This window comes from Melozone crissalis, unplaced genomic scaffold (genome assembly GCF_028551555.1).
Source record: "Melozone crissalis strain CALT ecotype California unplaced genomic scaffold, PUWL_Pcris_2 ptg000013l_1, whole genome shotgun sequence".
NCBI classification, from domain to species: domain Eukaryota; kingdom Metazoa; phylum Chordata; class Aves; order Passeriformes; family Passerellidae; genus Melozone; species Melozone crissalis.
The window spans coordinates 9822584-9842261 of NW_026535791.1; the positions used below are offsets into that span (position 1 = coordinate 9822584).

The 19678-nt window shown below is 42.3% G+C and overlaps 1 protein-coding gene across 1 annotated transcript; it reads left to right on the plus strand.

The window, feature by feature from the left end:
* The first annotated feature begins 252 nt into the window (after nucleotides 1-252).
* On the plus strand, nucleotides 253-12256 carry SERTM1 (serine rich and transmembrane domain containing 1). Its single transcript, XM_054271728.1, has 3 exons — nucleotides 253-389; nucleotides 6958-7052; nucleotides 11655-12256. Exon 3 carries the CDS (start codon nucleotides 11839-11841, stop codon nucleotides 12160-12162), a length of 324 nt encoding a protein of 107 aa, XP_054127703.1. The 5' UTR covers nucleotides 253-389; nucleotides 6958-7052; nucleotides 11655-11838; the 3' UTR covers nucleotides 12163-12256.
* The last annotated feature ends 7422 nt before the right edge of the window (nucleotides 12257-19678 follow it).

Here is a 19678-nt window from a genome sequence, read left to right on the forward strand (position 1 = left end):
GCATCCCGGGCCGGAGCATCCCGGCGGCGTCAGCCGTCTGCTTTTCGAGGGAGGTCGACACTCCTGCCCCTGCCCTCACCGGTGCGCGTTGTTCGCGCTCTCGGTGCCCGCGGAGCCTCGGCGAGCACGGCTGCCCGGCTGCCCGGCGCTGTGGCTCGCACGTTCCCGCAGCGCCGGGGCCGCTCGCTGCCGCTGTCCGGCGCCGCGGGTGCCGCGCCGGCTGAGGCGGGTCCCGGCGGGTCCCTGGCGGGTTTGGGAGGCTGCTGTGCGCCCTGGAACAGCTCCCGCCGCGCCTCGCCCGTGCTGCTGCTCCGAGGGAGCATCTCTAGCGGCTTGCCTGTCCTGTGCTGTAACCAAGGGCATTTGATTTTCACAAGCGTTTAACCGAGGTATGTGTTTTGTGGCCTGCGCTTGATCGTTCACAAACGTGTTTTGGAAAGAACCTGTATTTAGCCTAACTCACTTCACGGGTTGGCGAGTGCTTGAATTGAACGAACGCTTCTTGGGTTTGGAGAAATTGCTTTCGGCGGAGGCAAAAAGGGGGAACGCTCTGAGAGAGCGTGGTGACAGTGCGGGGCTGCACAGCTTCTGGAAGGAGGGATGCGGAGAGAAGGGAGACACGGGCTGGTTTCTTTTGCTGAAAGATGCTGCAGCCCAGGGGTGTGATAGCGCAGACCATTGGGTCATCACTGTGCAAGCGAATTCTTGGCTCAGCGGGCATAAGCACGGGCTGCCACCCGTGTGCTCTTTCACAATGCTTGCAGAAAGATGACGGGGAAAGCATTGCTCCCTCTGCAAATAAATTGTAACACGCTTATCCAATGTAGTGGGAGAAGAGCTGAGCTTAGACAGCACAGCATGGAAAAAAACGCAGGATGGATGCACAAAAATATGCCCTTTGCAAGCATTTTATGTTTGCCTGAAAGCTGCAGGCTGTTTCAACATCATCTTGCTAGATGCAATAAAGTTTGGAACAGAAATCAAGTGACGCAAACTCTTCCTAGCCTTGCAAATACTAAACAGTTAAAGGCAAATTGTGAAAATAGTGCTAAAGGGCTGAGAATTTGCCATGATGATTAACATTTATATAAGCAAAGACAATTAGGAATGCATACTAGCTATTATTTAATTAATGCTCAGCTAATTGTAGCAGAATGGGAGCAAGATGAATAGGAAAAATGTATAAAATCTGGACCATATAAGATGCATATAGTGCTGGCAGTTTTATTATGATAAGGGATCCAGCTGGCATGTCATGTCTGTTTCCTTGTGCTTTTGCTTTTTACAGTCATTTTGAACCCACTCTAACTTTCCTGTGCCTGAACAGACTGAAACAAAAGGCAACCTGAAACCACCAGCTGCCTTCTCTCTGCTATTATGCCTAGAAGGGCTTGTTCCCCTTAGGGATGGTTGCTGGTTGTAGCTGTGTGCTGGCTGCCTTCCTTTCCCACCTCTTCCTCAGACTGGGTCACCCCTGTCACCCCAGGTGGGGAAAGAAAAGGCAGGCATGTCCCCCCTGCCTCCCTCATGTTCCCCAGCTTTCCTGTGCTCTGCTACACATGCTGGCCTGCCTGCAGGCTGCTGCTTTCTACATCCAGAACATGTGTTTTGCTGTCAACAGAATATATGTTGCAGCACCTGGAACTGCAGGGGAAGGGGTCTTGGGCTATTTCAGCATCCACGTTTAATTTAGTACTATCACCGTGTGTGTATGTATGTGAATTTATTTGGCATAGGGAATTATTCTTGTGGGCATTTTGCTAACCTTTTCAGATGTAAAAGGCTGAACTGGGATAACTCACCTTTGCCAAGTGTCCTTGCTCATAATCGGGTCTTACTGGTGCAGTGCAAATTGTAAATTGTATTGTGTAAGTTCCCTATCAGAGGCAGGAAGCAACGGAGCCTATCCTTCTTGCACCCCATCTACACAGAAGCAGAAGAGGAATTATCTCAACAACAAGACTACAGTCAGAAGTTGCTGGAAAATCTGGTGTTTCTGATAGGTCTGAGACTTGGAATCTAAATACTAAAAAGTCAGTATATTTTCACCTCTACCTCCTGCACTCTTTTGCAAGCAGTCCTCCCTCGATGTCTTCATGACTGCGGTTGCCTCCTTTTCCTGGCTTGCACAGAGGAAATCCTGTTACGACAGAGTCGATCCATGGCGCTGCTGCAAAACCCACCTCTTAGCCTGCATCTCCCCTCTTTGGCAGCCCTTCTGCTGCTCCCTCTTTCTCCCTGCATCTCACATGAAAGTCTGAGGCTTCAAGTGTTCTTGACAGTTGCCCTGTACATGAGGTACGAAGTCTCCTGTTTTCCCAGGATGTAGCCCTGGGCTTTGATCAGCCTGTGCTCTCAGCATCTTTCTCCCTCAAGCCATCATCTCTGCATTTCTCCCAGGTCCTCCTTGTGCTTACTTGTAACTTCATATAGGCACTTTGTCCATCATTCCTTTAATTTCCTTGAAATATCCCAGCACATTTGCTTTGGTTTGATGCCTTCAGCAGCCGTCTGGTGAGATGCTAAGACAAGCCTTCACCCGGTCTGTCATCATCCCTGCCACTGGAATTACACTTGCTCTGGACTGGAGCATGACAGTGTCCTCTAAAGCTAGGCCGTCTGAGAGGCAGTTGTTGAACAGATCACTCTGTCTAGCACCAGCAGAAACTCTCCTTCCATAGCCTACATTATCCTAACTTGCTCTTTTTTGGCATTTCAGGCGCAACCCTGCCCCCTTATGCTTGCACAGCACAGCGTGGCTCGCTGCAGCTCCCTTTGCAATCGTGTTGACTCTTTGCCTGAGTCGTTGCAGGCTGTTTTGCAAACAGGGACTATATGTGAATATTAGGCACACAAATATGCCATGGTTTCTTCATCAGGGGAGGGCATGCATGCAGCCTGTGTCAGTAAAATAAGGAATGGTGAGGATAGGGATCTTCTGCTACAGCAGTGAGGGGAAACAGAGAATCAAAGGAGAAGGGTGTTTTCCTACTTTCCCTAGTAAAGCACAAGGTACCCAAGTCAGGAAGCAGAGTTACAGTGAATGGAGTTACTGTGATAGCACATCTGTGCCTAAAACTCCCTTGACATTTAAATGTACAGACATTTAAGTGTAGTTGATACTGAATCTGCACTTTTTTTGAGAGGAAAAAAAACCTGAAAATTATGCATTAAAAGAAATTTCTGTTGAACCAAGTGTAAAAAATCGTGTCCTAGCTTTATATTGTGACAAAGTTCCTAAGAAGGTTAAAATGAAATCTGCTTGACATTTTTGGGTGTTATATGGATTTATAAAATTTGTGATTTATGAAATGTGTGATTTATACCTGTTGTTTTTTATAAAATACATTGAAATCAATGTATCAGCTAGATTTTGCAATAGAAAGGTGTTTTCTTGTTGTTCTGGACTCTACTTCCTGTGTCACATCTTTGCTAGTTAAGGACCAATAACCCCCTTGACTAGCAAAGTTCACTTTGCTTTTACTGTTCAGCAAAGCTCCTTGCTGTAGTCTGCCCAGAATTCCTCTGAGACGGGAGTGGATGTGCCCACATGGAGAGTGGGAGATGAGGGCTCTCAGGTACACTCGTGCATGCAGCCACGGCATCGGCATCGGGCAGGAGGATGTGCTGCAGCACTGGCAGAGACAAAGAGAGCTTAAGTCCATTCAGTTCCAGATCTAGCCACACTTTGTCTTAAAACTGCATTCCTTGTAGATTAAGGGGATGGCTATGATACTTTCGAGGGGTTTTCCCCCTCTACCTGGAGATGGACCTGAGGGTCTAAGCACTGCAAGTTTTTAGTTTCACACATGAGTGTAATGGAAAATGAAAGCAAGCTCTGATAACAAGGACTGCTTGCCCTGGAGCTTGGTATTTTATTGGGTATGATATATTTGGTATGATATATCTGGTTTTGGTCTGAATAAACAATGTGCAGGAGCTGATATATTTGGTATGATATATCTGGTTTTGGTATGAATAAGCAATGTGCAGGAGCTGAAGCACTGCCCCATGAGAAGTGTGGTGGCTTCAGGACAAGCAAAGACAGTGCCCAGCCCTCCACTGCATGGCCACTTGGCCTCATTTGTGGAGTCCAGTGCTGCTCTGCCTGTGTCAAATAAAAGAGGTGGTTATTGGGAGCCCATGTGGAGAGTCACGCGTGAAGTGGCAAAGCTTAATTAACTTTTGTTTGTTCTGAGATTAATTACATCACTGCTATGCCACACAGATGTATGCTGGATAGAATCTCCTGAGAGGCTTCTCAGTTGGTGGGATGCTCCACACAGCCTTCAGAACGAAGGGGTAGCAGGAATGGGAGGCTCAACCACTAAAGAAGGCAACAAGGCAGAAGCAGTTGAAATAGTTTCATATACTTGTTCCACTGAGGAAAATGGGTTTTAATGGAATTTTCATTTCTCATTAAGCAGCCATTCCACACTACACTAAATTTTCTTCCAAAAAAACTTCCAAATCAGATGTTGCAAGAAATCAAACAAGAAATTGTTAGACAAAATGCAGAAGTTAAGGATTCCTGACACCTGCTGGTTTCTCCTCTTCCCTGGCTAACTTTGCACTGGACTTCTTTTCCAGCCTGGCACCTGGGATCTGCCACTTTGACAGTGACACCTTAGTGGCTGTTTTTGACTGTGGAAGTCAATTACCAAGATTTAAAGCTGTTATGAGCAACCAAATGGCTGTGTGAACCTTCATGTCTTCTCTGCCTGATCACCCACTGTCATTAAACTTCAGGAGCTCAAATCTGTTTTGAGGTTTCTGCCTGGGTTGAATTTGGCTGAGAGTGGCAACAAAAGTTATTCAGAGTGGCAATAAGGGGAATAGATTTGGCACTGGACACCAAGAAATCAAATATGACCCATCCCTAGGGTCAGCAAAGAGTAGGCTGTTGAGTTTTGGGTGGGTTTTTTTCAGCAACCTCTATTTTTCCACAGGAAATTTTCAAAAGACAAATAAATATTTTTAACCAACCAGCACAGGAAGGAGATTGATTTCCTTGGTGACTGTATCCTTTGGGTGAGATTCAGACTGATGGTCTCGTAGGAGGCTAGACTAGTAAGGCCCCCTTTCTCTATCTAAGGTCTCAGAGGCACAGCAGTGAGACTCCTTACCCCTCTCCACATCCTGAGAGATACAGGGAACAAATAGATCCCTACTACTTGCATGTCTTACTAGCACAGTGTATGAATACACTGTTTGGGCCAAATCCTTCTATAGGCTACTACTACAGCTGAAATAGTAAAAATAGCTGTGAGAGACATTAGAGTGGTGCAAGAGGATGAAGGACTGTGGGATAAAACTGTGTATGGCAAGAGGTCTTCTGAAGATAAGCATATTGATGTTCTGGTCCAAGTATTTCTCTGTTCTTCAAAGATAATTAAAAGTTGCGCCCTCCCCACCTCACTGTGTACACCTGCCATTTGAATATGAATGCCTGCACTTAGGAAGCCTTGAGGAAGCCTTGTATTTTTCACTTCGTGTTTAATCAGCCCAAGATTTGGTAGGCTCTGGTCCCCTTGCCTTGCTGGAGATTGTGGCACTGTTGTATTGGATGAGGGGCTAAGTGGGCTAAAGCAGTGCTCTGTGTATCTGGGGGGAGACAGACTAACAAAGATTCACCCAAGAAAAAAGAGCAAAATACTTTGTATTTGCTTTGATTGAAGATACAGCCCTGTTGCAGAGATCTATGCCTCTTTCCCCGAGGAAAGAAAGAGAGGGGAGGAAAAGGATCTCTGCTACAAGCAGACAAAACTGAGGGGTATAGGGTAGAGCTCTTGGCCATGTGAGGCATATTTGCCAGAGAAAATGCCTACAGGGGCTGCTGTATCGCCTCTCCATCCTGTACCAGACCTGCCTCAGCCTCAGAAGCAGTTCTGGGCAAGGTGGCAAGGGTGCACACCCTCACATGCAGTGCATATCCCGGGTCCATTTCTGGGGCAGCTGACTTTGGGGTTCACCTACAGCCTCCTACCTCTCCTTCACAAAGAGATGGTCAGGAAGCTGTCTGACTCCCTTTGGTGGAACATTAGTATAGTCAGTGTTATCAAAACATTTGGATTTCAACAATACTGTCTTTTAACAGCTGCACTAGACAATTTTCTTTATTGAACTTGGAGAGGCTTAAAGCAGAAGTGATTCAGTGACTGAAGGGATGAAAGCAGCACAACAATGCATCAGCATCCATCCCCAGAGATCTGCTTCTCTAACACAGTCAAACCAAATGTGCTGAAGGGGCAGAGCTCTAAGATGTACAATGATTGTGAAAGTGTCTTTTGTCTCCCAGAGGGGAAAATCTGTTTGAGAGTGGCCCTCTTTTGCTTTAATCTGTATCATTTCTTCATACATAAGAAATTTAATTTACTTTATTAAAAACAATTCAGGGGCTATGTTTTAATTTTAGGTTTTGAATGCATGTAGCACACAAAATTCTTCTAGCTATTAATGTGCACATAACATATTCAGTTTGGATATTTCAAGTATGTGAAAACTTAAACTGCAGATAGTCAGAAATAAAGAGGATGAATAAATAATAGTGTGTAATCCAAAAGACCTGATTCCTGGCAGGAGTCTTCAGGGTATAATGTGAAATGAATTGGAGAGCAGATACAGTGCTCTAGTACTTAAAAATGTGCCAGAGGACAAATGTCTGTCTTGGTCCTTCAGCACACTGCAAAACAAGAGTAAGGTGTTATCAAAGCCTGTCTGTAAAACAGAGTTCTGGATCCTGGTTTTGATGCTGTACATGCCGTGCTGTAACAGGGCTACAGAAGGATGTTGTTAGCAGGAATAAAACGCAAGCCAGGGTTCCAGTTGATTGGGCTTTTTTCCCCTGAAATTTCTGCCAGTAAGAGCAGTCAAAATTCAGCACTTGTCCTTCCTTTATTTTATTATTATTGTTGGAGTTATTACTAAACTCTTCCACTTTTATTTGCCTTTTTATAGGGGCTTTTCTCAGCATGCAGTCCCTTTAGATTTGGGTGTGAACACCAACCACATCCTCTGCACTGGACATTTTTTTCCATATCTTCTTCCTGCTTGTAAGTATTTTATTCTTTCTCCTTGCTCATTTTTCTTTTCCTTTTAAAAACCAGATTTAACTCATGGGTTCTGGGTTGGATCCCAGGTCACAATGTTTTTGATTTACGTTGATACAAATGACTCTATAATCTGTAGATCCATGGGAAATGTAAATTAGAGAATCGTTGGAGCCTATCTGAATTAATCTAAGTATCCTTATGGCTCAGAGGGTTTCCTTTTCACAGCCCCACACAAACCCCCAAACAAAATATAACTTGATTTTAACCTGCAACCAAGCCATCTGGGCACTTGTCTTCTTAGATTTTCAAAGACATAAATTTAAATCATATTAAATCATAATAAAAAATGAAATTAGATAATAAATTAAAAGGAAAACTTTGCTTGTGGCAGGAAATAGTTTTTCTTTTCCTTCTGTGCTCTATTTTATTGAGTCAGTTGGCAATTGATCGTGTTTCCCAGGCAGAGTGGAAAGGGAAGATGGACCTTCGTCTGCTCCTGGAAGGTCCATCTGTAATGGAAAAAGGAAGCGTCCAACTTACTTGTGGTCTTTATTTGCCAAAGGCATGCATCCGAGAAGAAGTATTAAAGATCATATTCTTGTTAAACTGCAAGCTAAAAGTCACTCTTTGCCTTTCCTACCTACATTTTCAATGGAATAAAATGTTGTTCACATCTTTTTTCCTGTCTAGAGCTACTGTCTTATTTAGTTGCATGATGTTAAACTGCTACACTTTTCCAGTCTAGAACATATTGCCTTTCAAGGCTCAAGTGCTCCTGGTACATAAAATTCATTCAGCCCTTTAGTATGAGCATGCAAACATATTTTTATTGGCATTAAATATTTAGCGTTACATGTTTGCTGGAAGGGAAATATTGGCAACCTAGGAAGGAAATAAATGTAGAAAACAAGTGTGGGAAGATGAAAGAATTAAACCAAGAGCTCCCTGGCCTTCATACATATATCAATCTAGTGAAGACTTGCTGCCAGCTTTTGGGACCACTCACTGTGATAGCAGAACTTAGGGAGGAGCAACACATCTTTAGGGATGAGTGAGTCTTAGAAGTGGCATCACCATATCACCTGGGAACCTGCACAGTCTTCCTCCTGCTCTTCCTGCCCTGCTACAGCATATTGTAGTTTGGCCAGACAAGGGACCTCTCTGTTGTAGCTGTGCTAAAGGCAAATTAAGATCTCATCTGTTAGAAGATGTTTACAATAAGAGCTTTCTAGGATACCTTCTACCTGTAAAGAAACAGTTCATAGGAGATTGTGACAAAAGTGTTAGTTTATGTAATACACAAATGTTGATTTTCTTTGATGTCAATTTGTCTCTCTGCTTTTGAAGACGCTGAAACGTTTTGAAGACACTGAAACAACAAGCTATTTCTCAGCTTGTAGTCACGAAAATACAGGAAGAGCCAAGAAAATGAAGTGCTTTACTGTGGCTGATAAACTCACAAGAAATTGAGTCTACCAGACCTATCTTTGCTGCCTGTTCCTCAGTTTTTGGGGTTTCACTGGTGTGAGTGCAGGCCATTAAATTATATCTGACTGAGCCTGGAGAAGTAGAGTTGTTGCATCAAGATATATGAAGAAATACAATACAGACAGTAAAGCATTTGCAACATTGGGATGATGAAAAACCTCTGTTCATGCCATCCTGCAGAGTGTTGCAGTCTCATTTAATATTCACTTTAGTCTGAACTGGGAGATGGCTATTGTCTTAGCAATGATAAAGATTAAATTACATATGTTACATATAATTTGGCACTCAGGGCATATGCTAATTGTGAGGCCTCTGCTCCTGACCACATTTACATTTCCTTACAAAATGGATTTTACAGCAGGTCCCATCAGATATGCAGTAGTGCCAAGCTTTGGCATGGATGCTTAGGCGTGGAACTGCTGGAACCTGCACAGTGATCCACAGTGATGCCTTGCCTGATCCCTCACCTGCTCAGTTTGCCCTTCTTCTGGTGAATGACACCTTGCCCATTTCCTACTTACCACAGGATAAAAGGAAATATGAAAAACTCCAACTGAGCCTGCCTACAGTATCTGCCGAGTTGGCTTACCCCAGAGTAAGAGTGGTTGTCCTCACCTGTGAGAGGTATTAATACCAAGGATGTGAGTGAAGAAACAATGCTGGGAGAATATAGCTAAATAGTGGCTCTGGTTGAAAAGTCAGGATGTACATATGACACCATGTGTCTAGGAGAGCCTTTCCTTCTCTGTCAGTGCTCATATTTGAAGACCAGAGTGGCAGAACAAGGTTTTGCTCTCTTGTACATCTAAAACCAGCAGACTGTGGAGGTAGAGTCTGTGCCTTCTTGGACCTTACTGAAATGTGTGAATCTTCTTGGCAGATTGTCCATCAGAGCAGCAAGGCTGTTTAACAAAGGAGCAATAGCAGCAGGAAATCTCAGCCATAGTCAGAAAGGCAGAGTATGATCTGGGGCCTTCAGCAGTGAGGCTGCACTGGATGGCTGTGTGACTTGAGCAGGGAGCCTCCTCAAGTCACACAGCCCTGTCCTGGCATTGCAGAGGTGCCTCTGACAAAGCAATCCCAATCCAGCTACACCACAAAACCTGAGTCCCCCTGCAGACAGGTGCCAGTTCTACTGTCTCAGCAGTTTTCAAGAGTGGTTAATTGGAAAGATGCCTCCTGTCAGACAGAGTTCTCCATCTGCAGTCATTCAGGAGCAATACTTGCAATTCATTCTTTGCCTTAAACCAACTCAACTTTCCAAAAACAGATGAGGGAAAGGCAGGGACGACTACAGAATGTGAAAACTTTGCCTCCATGGTTCATTTCCTGGGTCAGTTTACAGCTCTCAGAAAGACAACAGGTTTATTGCAGTTTACCAGCTTTGCCATTATGCTTTGATGTCGTGGTAAAATTCCCAATCATTTTTGGGGACTAAGTATGGGCTAAATCTTATGATGTTGTTGTATTTAGTTTTCAGAAATGCAAAAGAAACCCTAATTAACAAGAAAGTGAATTTGCCATCTGACACTCTAGGGGTTTTTTCTTCAGGAGGATCAGGGTAAGAGAGACAGACAGTTCATGGCACTTACCTCCTTCTCCCAGGAGAAGCAGGAACCTGAGCTGAAGTAGTGGCTGTGGTGCACTGAATAAAAGTACTCATGGCTTCATTTGGAATCAGAGTTTACATCACTACAAAACACTCATTTAAAAATAGCCTGGGTGATGTTGTAAGACCTATAAAAGCTCTTATTTAGCAAAACACATCTCTACTTAACTGAGGTTCTGACTTCAAAAAAAGTCCCTAAAAATGGCAAAGTTATTCCTTGTACCAGGGTCAAGTGCTAGTAGTAAAGGCAGAGTGTAGTAGATTTCAAATTTGTGAGAAATTTAAAGGCTTTCAACTTCTGCCATGTTAAAGAATTCATGTGAAGTAATTCCTTAAATTATTATAGAGCAATTCAATTAATAACGGATCTAATTTTCATTATGACACGTAATTAAGAATAAACATCTTCTACATCAAAGCCTATCTTTTAAAAAGGATAAATTAGCTATAACACACTTAACTATTTCCAGAACATGAAATGAACACATATTGTTCCATTAGTTAATTTTATATCACCAAATTAAAGACAGTTCAAAAGGAATTTAATCTCATAAGGATCTCTCTTTGTTCAGTCTGTTGTGACTTATTTCAGGAGGTACAACAAATACGGTTTCCTATGGGGCTAAATACTATTAGGGTGATAAAATGGTTTTAGTTTAGTATATTTTATGCATCACTATGAGTTATAGACCATAATGGTAAGAATATTTTTATCTGGTATTTGCAGATGCAATTTTGCACTCCTGTGTATCTTGCAGGCTGATGGGATGCTTGATTGAAACCACCAAAAGCTCCACTATAAAACAGCAAACACAATAAATAAACAATAAAACAACATCTGGAATGTAACCTTTTTTCCATAGCCCTTAGATAGTCCTGTCATGCTTGCTGGGCTGGCAGGGCTGCCCATTCCTTGGGATTTTGCTTGGAGGGGTCAGAAGCTGCATCACTCCACTGAAACATGCCTGACATTGGTATCTCAATGGGAGAATTACAGCAAGATACATTTTCATGTTTGAAACCATTCAAAACATTTAATAAATACAGCAAGAGAGCAAGTCTGGCAGATTTTCTAATTCTGGGTACCTTTGGCAAGACACTGCAGAGTAAGTAGGTAAAATGGATTAATTGTCAACTGTGATGTTGAGTGGCTTTGCTCATCTAGGTTGAGGAGCTGAAGTCCTGAGAGGGAGTTTTATTACTTGACTAGATTTTTTATCACAAGATAAATTGGATTCCAGTACCTGTGTCCCATATAAAGTACATTTTTGATTGTGCTCTTCTGCAATTAAACAACTCATGGTTGGAAAGAGTCAATCCATTAGAATTCAGTAGGATTTCTCCTAATCCCTGCATTTTGAAAAATTGAGATATAGAGATAATTGCTAATTAATTCTTTAAGAATTGCATCTTTGAGCTAAGAAATGTAACTCTTAAGACCTAAATTATATCAGGTGCACATTATCTGCTAGTAAATTAACCTGGCTTTTTTTTTTCCCTTGCAGTTCTGAAGGATAAAATCTTAAATTGTCCTGGGCTTGAGCAGTAAAGGATAAATTCATTCACTGGCTGACTTGCCATCTCACTGTTGTGATGGAAAAATGTTCACTTAAAATAAACCCTTTTTATGCCACTAAAACTGCCTTCAAATACAAGATCAGTTGTGATTTTTAAAACACAAACCCAGTAATGTCAGAACCCGACCCTTCGTCTGGATTTGTGGGAAACATGGAAAATGGGACTTTTCTGGAGCTGTATCCCACATCCCTTTCAACTTCAGTGGATTCATCGCCTGGCCGTTTATCCAATGTCTATGTCTATGTTTCTATATTCCTTAGTCTCTTAGCTTTTCTCCTTTTGCTACTGATCATTGCACTCCAGAGGCTGAAAAACATCATTTCTTCCAGTTCCTCCTACCCTGAGTACAACAGTGATGCTGGAAGTTCGTTCACTAATTTAGAGGTTTGCAGTATTTCTTCCCAGCGCTCTGCTCTCTCAAACCTTTCTTCATGAAAACAAATGAAAGGAAACACATGGGGAATGGAAGAGCTTTGTCTGGTTTCTTGGGGAGGTAGTGCATGTAACATTTGCCTTAGAAGACCATTATCAAGAGTCTATTGATATTTCAATATCAAGAGACTATTATCAAGTGTTTTTAAAAGTTTCCTTATTTTTTTTCCCCTCTCCTTTTCTAGTTTTCATTTCTTCTTTAACTAATTTTAATTTTGGACAATGGATAATGAATGATACCTGATCATCATTTCTTGCCTGTAATAGTGATGCTGTCTCTTTCTCATGCATAGACGGTGTTCATTAAAGAGTGTTCCTGCCAAATAGTAATACACTTCTAACTGGATGTGTTATTTTTCTGCTTTAATTGTGACCCCTTCCCTGGTCTTGTGTCAGCAATATGCTGACTGTTTTTCTTTTCCTTTTTTAATTATATAAGGACTTCTGGATGAAATCCCTATTGCAAAAGTACAAAAAAACTGCTTAAATGATAAATACTGGGACAATTTAAAGTTGTTGATATTGTTTCCCTTTTTTTAGTTTTCACATAATTTTCAGTGTCTATTGATGTTTATAAAACACAACTAATTCTTGAAGAATGTTGTTTTTGTTTATTTGTACTCCCAACTCATTCTGTATAAAGTCTGTATTTCAGTTTTTGAGTCTCTTTGGTTAACTTAGTAAAGCGACTACAATAACAATGCTCACGGTTGAATGTGTGGAGGTATTTTTGGACCTTGTTGCATCTCATTATCTTATTTGCCTAATAACATGTTCCTCCAGGGGGCAGCTTTTGCTGCTGAATCATAAATACCACACATCTCCTTTTCATTCTTCACCAATACTACAGCTTATTCTTACTAGATAACAGGGCAAAGTAAGGGTTTCTTGTAAAAGACCTGCATTTACCAAATACAGGTACCAAGTGAGGAGCTCCTAAACTGTCCTTTAAGGATATGATGTTTGTACTCACGTGAGCAGGGCCAGCAGGGACAGAAATTGCTTGTACTGATGAGGACTTTCTGGGCCAGCCTTTGTCCTGGGATTTCAGAAATGTGCAGTGTGTGGAGGGGGGCACACAGGGATCTGCACAATGGCCAGGAAGATCCGAGCTCTAATCTGCAGGAAATGCAAGGTGCACCTGCAGAGGGTAGGAAGGGATGGGCAGGACAAATGGCAGTGGCTCGGTCACTTTCCCCATCAGAATAAGGGAAGGCCAGCGAGAGGGGAAGAGAAATGGATTCACTATCTCACTCCTCTTTGTCATGTCATTTTCTGGATTATCATTTCCCCTGCTCAAAGTGTAACATGTCACTCCATTTCTGCAGTAAAATAATGAGCAGCTTTGTGAACTGGATCCTGTGGTCAGCTGGGCTTTAAATCAAGCCAAACATTCAAATTTATGATTTGAAGTGCCAAGTGTGACTAGAACTGCAACCCCAGACTGGTGCAATGCCTTGTTGTCCTTACTGCAGTGTGTGAGCAAGCCCATGCAAATTTTGTTCTCATGGCTGGATCCAAGTCACTGGAGAGACCTAAGAAAGGTATGGCATTGTCACTGACATAACACAGGTGTAACTCTGGGAGATGGGGTTATCTCAGCGGGAGCAGCTGCCCTCCCCTCTCATGGCACCACTGCCCAGCAGGCCAAAGGGTTAGGGAACACTTCCCAAACACATTTATACCTCTTGCCAAGCTGTCCATGCATTTGTAAACAAGACAGCCTATGCCATTGACTACACAGGCTTTAAAATACAAATTTGGAAAGTCTGGTGTAAATATAATCATTAGAAATGCAGCTGTTGTTGCCAAACAATACAGATGATGCTGGAGTTGGTGTTTTCAGATTTTAAAAGTAGACATGCAGTATGGTAAGTGGTAATGACTTATGGTGGTGATTAGTTCCTTACAGAGGCCAAAGAACTTGCTGACTAATAAAGAATGTAAACCTGCAGATTCCCTGAGCCAAACTGATTTGATGGATATATTTACAGCTTGGAATATTCTACTCATCTAGACAAAAGTTTCTTGTATGTCACTTTTCACTGTATTTGACAACTGGCCTTGAAAAAAGAGGTAGTTGTTTAAAAGGGATCAGAAAACATTACTTCTCTTCTGAAAGCTCATTGAAATCCCAAACCTGTTACAGAATGTATTTGTATGTTCACTGGCAGATAGAAATAAACAAGCTGTAAATCAAGACAGAGCAACTGTTTGACTATCTTCCCTTACTGACAAAGCTGTAAATTTGTTGCTTCCTTTGCTGCAAATGGAGGAATTTAATCAAAACCGGAGATGAGACCACAGGTTAAGATGGGCATTTGTTCCCAGCAGTGTGCTTATACTTGCAGATATAGAGACATTTCATATTAAAATATAAACTGTTGAAACCCCATCGGCTGTGTTCAGTGAGCTGTTGTCAAACTTCACCAGAACAGAAAGCATCTTTCCAACTGCAGAAAATAGCAAAGATAACTGAAACCACACATTTGATTTTGCTTTGTAGTTTACTAGATGGTATTAATTTTTTGTCCACATTGCAGTGACATACAAGACTGTATAGTCATCACAATTTCAGCTGAGTTGCATCTCTTCAGGACAGATTTGAATAGAAACAAGTAGGTTCCAACAAAATAGCATCAGGAGAAGCCACAGGCAAAAAGCACAATGTCGTTCTTGGGGATTGTTAAGCACCAGTTCTTCAAGAAAAAAAGAAAAGAGGAAGAAGAAAAGAAATCCACATGAGAATCTGAGACTAAGTTAACCTGAGAACACTGGAACAGGCTTCCTAGGGAGGTGGTGGATATCCCAAACCTGTCAGTGTTTAAAAAGCACTTGGACAATGCTGTTATCAATATGCTTTAGATTTTGGTCAGCCCCAGAGTGGTCAGACAGTTATACTCGATGATCACTGTAGATATCTTCCAGCTGCAGATATTCTCCTACTCTATTCCAACTAGAGTTACAGGGATATTTTTTGCTGTGTCCAGTTCTGCGTTCCCAGTAGAAGAGAGAGAGATGTGGAGATACTGCACTGAGCCCAGCTCAGAGCTGCTGAGATGATTAAGGGGTTGGAGCATCTCTCGTATGATGAGAGGCTGAGAGAGCTGGGACTGTTTAGTTTATAGAAGGCTCGGAATGATCTCATCAGTGTATATAAATACCTTATGGAAAGAAGGAAGAAGAGGGAGCTGGGGCCTTCCCAGTGGTGCCCACAACAGGACAAGAGGCCAAACTGAAACACATGAAATTCCACAAGAAAATAGATTACTGAGGGGGTAGTCAAACACTGGCACAGATTGTCCAGAGAGGCTGTGGTGCTTTGGTGTGTTGACCTGCTTGCAGCTGACCCTGCTTTGGGCAAGAGGACTGGATCAAACAATCCTCAGGCAGCCCCCTTCATGTCAGTGCAAAAACTCAGAGGCTTCTGGCTTGCTGCCTCCTCCTGATGTGTTTTCTCATCCCTGGAGCTGAGTAAGCAGTATCTTTACTGGGAGGTAATTAGTTCAACAATTTGTTGCTGAAGAGCTGCTCAGCTCCCCCTCCTCCCTGCAGCCAAATACTTTTCCAGCTTCTCCACTGCCTTTTTGTGGTGTGGGTTCACATTTCACAGTCAGCTTTTTCCTTGAGCTGTTTTCAGTTGTTACTGAGCCCTCTAACTCAAACACTGCCATTAACTTGGTTATGATATGACTCCAAGACTGCACGGCATCAGGTAGTTGCAAAATATACCTCTAAATCTATAGAAAAAGAATATAAATAAAACAAGGATGAGAAAAGAACTGAAGGAGTTTCTGGAAAATGCAGAAAAATTATTTTGCTTTAGTTTACCAAATACGGTCCATTCAAGCATATATAATCAGAGTACCTGCTGAAATATGTAGCAGCCTCTACATCCGAGACTCCCTTGCACTGTTTGTCACCTTAGCCCTACTGTCAAGTTAACCCATTATATTTACCTGCCCTGAAGATTACCCCATTATTCCCATCCTGAAACACTGTCATGCTTTTCACTTAGAAACTCTTCAGCTCCGTGGAGAGCTTATTCCACTGAAGTTATTTTCGGTGTTCAGCCCTTCTCTGCCAGCTCACCTGAATGGTTTGTCTCTGTAAGCTGAAATTCTTGTCTGGATTTCCAGCAAAAGTCTTTTACCCTGGGAGCAAGTGTTACTCCTCTTCTGTGCAGCTGATTTGCCTTCTCCTTGCTGTCTGACTCCATGGTACTCCAGCAAGGCTGAATCTCCAAGGAACATCATGTCCCACTGTACTTGACCTTTTTCCCTTCAGCGTTTTTTATTTTTTGGTGAGAGCCCTAGCAAGGACACCTCCGTGGGAAGATTATTTACGAGCTCCATGTACCTCCCATTCTTCTTACTAGTCCTGTTTGTGCTGCATCTGCTCCGGCTGTCCAAGGAGACCCGGTGAGTTCCAGCCCGGCTGCTGCTCCCGGCTCAGGGACCTCTCCGCATCCCCTGCCCTCCAAAGGCTCCCAAGGCAAGGGCCCCGCTCTGTGGCTGCAACGGACAATTACATGCCCCGAATGCAGGGCGCAAAAGTAGCCTGAAGGAGCCTTTTTCTTTTTTTTTTCTCTCCAAGAAAAGTGGTTTTGCTTGCCTGGAGCAGCCCTCAAGCTGCTTTACCCCTCAGTGCTGCCGGGCAGTTTGATGCGCCAGCGGGACACAGCCCTGTGCTCGCACCACTGCCCCACAAAGCCCCTGCCTCGCTCACACCGCCCAAACTGTCCAAGAGGGGCTTGGCCAAGGTCACTTTCCTGATGCCAAATACCGGTGTTCTCCCAGCTCCTCCCAGCACTGTGCTTTGGAGATAAAAGCAGCATCAACCGCCTGTGTACCCCTTTTCAAGGCAGGTAAGCCATTAGTGTAATCATGATAATCACCATGCAGGTGACAGCAAGACCCAGGTGAGTTGAGCTATTTTTCACTTCTGTTTTCTTTGTTTTAGATCAGTAAGAGATGATCACCCTCTGAAAGTCTGAAAAGGACTGGTGGCTCGTAGGCTATCAATGTTTATAGAAGCTCCAGGTGCTTTCTGAAAATTGGACTGGCTCCTTGGCATAGTTTCACTTCACCTTCTGTCTCTCATAGACAGCAGCAGAGTGGCTGCATTTGTTTGAGCTCCAAAAGATGCAGTTTTAATACAATAAATGTCTTTAAACAGCTTCAGTTTAAAAAATCAGAAGCAGAAAATTAAACTTTTAAAAAGTATAATCTAATGTATAGCTTTTTAAAAACAAAGTTAGAAATTTTCCTTTGTAATTTTTTGCCAAAATATCTATTTCTAAAGAGAAAAGCTATATGATTAAATTGTAAAAAATGGAGCATTTTATGCCAGCTATGCTGGCATAATTATTTTTGCCCACAGATTTTTCTAGGTAAGACATTCTACTGTTTTAGGGGACAAAAAATTACTCTATCCAAATATTTGTCTCCTCAAAAAACAAGTGTAGGTGTCTGTCAGGGCATTTTTTGCCACACATATTTACTTAGGAAGCTTCACTTCCAACTCTGAATGCTGATCTGGTCATATAGACGTGGTCCCAGAGTACAGTTACATCTCTCTTTTTTGTTTGTTTGTTTGTTTGTTTGTTACAGAGTATTAATGATTAAATATAAGGTGGAGACTAAGCTTCTAGTTAATGAATTGTGCCCTCACTGTTCCTTCAGCACAGGCATCAGTTTGTCATTTGTTTTAGAATATTAGCCAAAACCCGTAAATCATTTGTGTTGCTTTTTCTTGAGCTTGGGCTCAGCAGTTGCTGACAGGTAAGAAATTGGTGTAAAGGACACATTTATGATGGAGATTCCCTGTGTAGTTCATTCAGGGCAAATCCTGCTCCAGTTCCCTGGATGCTCTTCAGAAACTGTTCTTTGCATGTCCAGAGAGGGTTTTTCAATGAGAAATATCCTCACATTTGATTTTGCATGGTAATGTAACATTGCTGGAAAACCCATAGGAGTGTGCCCAGTTTCCACAGTAGGAAGTCTGAAGAACAACTAATGCACATTTTCAGTAGTTTCTTTAAAAGAGCTGCTTCATGGTTTTCAGTTTCCATTCACACTTTGAGGTTGGTTTTATTCAGAAGTTAACTTCTGAGTGAACATGTCACTGTATTTCTGCAGGAATAATTTTCCTTCACTAACTTTTCTATATTTGAGAACCTCGCAAATACACTATTTCAGATTATGGTCCTATGTTATATTCCTGAAGAAATGCCTAAATTTGCCATTTCAGCCATCACTATGACAACAAGTGCCTGTAGGGGAAAAGGGCAACCCTAATATCTGCTCCTAACAGTGAGTGAAAGGCTGAGCTAGATCTGCCAGACAATTCCAGGTGGTCCAGATTTCATGGTGTTTCTTGTAAGAGACTATCAGTCCTGCTGATGTCAAGTGAGGGGCAAGTCTGAGCTTCACAGTGGGTAAAGTGAGATCCTGTGGTCCTATCCTGCCCTGCAAAGGCTATTGAGTACACAGATTCCCTCCCACATTGCCACATTCTCCCTCTTCATCTGCTCTTTCACAGGCTGGTGGGCCAGGGAGGATCTGGAAGGACCATGCCCTGATAAATCTGTACATTGAGAAGGGACCCTGCAGCCCTATGCTACACAAAAAACAAACAACTTTCAGGAAAAAACCTCTTGATAAAAGTTTTAGAAATTTATTACAAAACATTGTAGTTAATTTTGAAAGTAAAGAAGATTATGCTGACAGATTTATAATTGCTTAGATCTACTGAGAATTCAGAACTAAGCATGTTATTTAACCAAAGGCACTTTCTAGTGTCTAACTCATCAGTATTCATTCAGTGAAAACAGAGCTTGCTGTGATGAAAAACAATATCAGATACTGTAACTTGAACTTTGGCAAGATCAAAAGCAATTAGTTGGGTACTGGAAATCAGAGTGCTTTCAGCTGAAGTGGAAGGGAAGGCAGAAAAAAAAAAACCTGCATGATTTTGCATTACAGAAAATTATAATTTTAATGCTGGATTATAATGCTGTAATAAAAGGGTTGTTGCAGAGGGAAAATTAAAGTGGGAAAATCAGGAAGACAGACTGACCGTTGCTCAGCTTGGGTGCTCCTATCCTTTGTCATCTGGATTTTTTCAGTGGTTATCAAAAAAGCAGAACTCTGCTGTTGCTCCCTCCTGCACCCTAGTCCATCTGAGTAGCTGTCCTCCTAAAGCAATCCTGCTGGGATGGTCCTCTGGGATGCTCTTTGCTTTCCTTCCCCAAAGATGGATCCCAGCAGAGGGAAACGTGAAGAGCAAAAACCAAGAAAGTTTTAAGGAGAATAGAATTGGATATAGAAATAAATAGGTATACAAATAAATAAACAAAATAAGCAAAAGAAGTTGAAAATTGTGTAGCTAGAACTGAACTGAATTTGCACCTCTTCTGTCTTTCTATCTTAGGAAAAAAAAAAAGCTTGCAGAAAACAGGAGGAAAAAAATAGTTATGCTTTGAGGCAAACCACCCACCAATTGCTTCCCATTTACA

Excerpts from the sequence above, each read along its gene's own strand:
- SERTM1 (XM_054271728.1), top strand. The coding sequence starts at position 11,839 with ATGTCAGAACCCGACCCTTCGTCTGGATTTGTGGGAAACATGGAAAAT.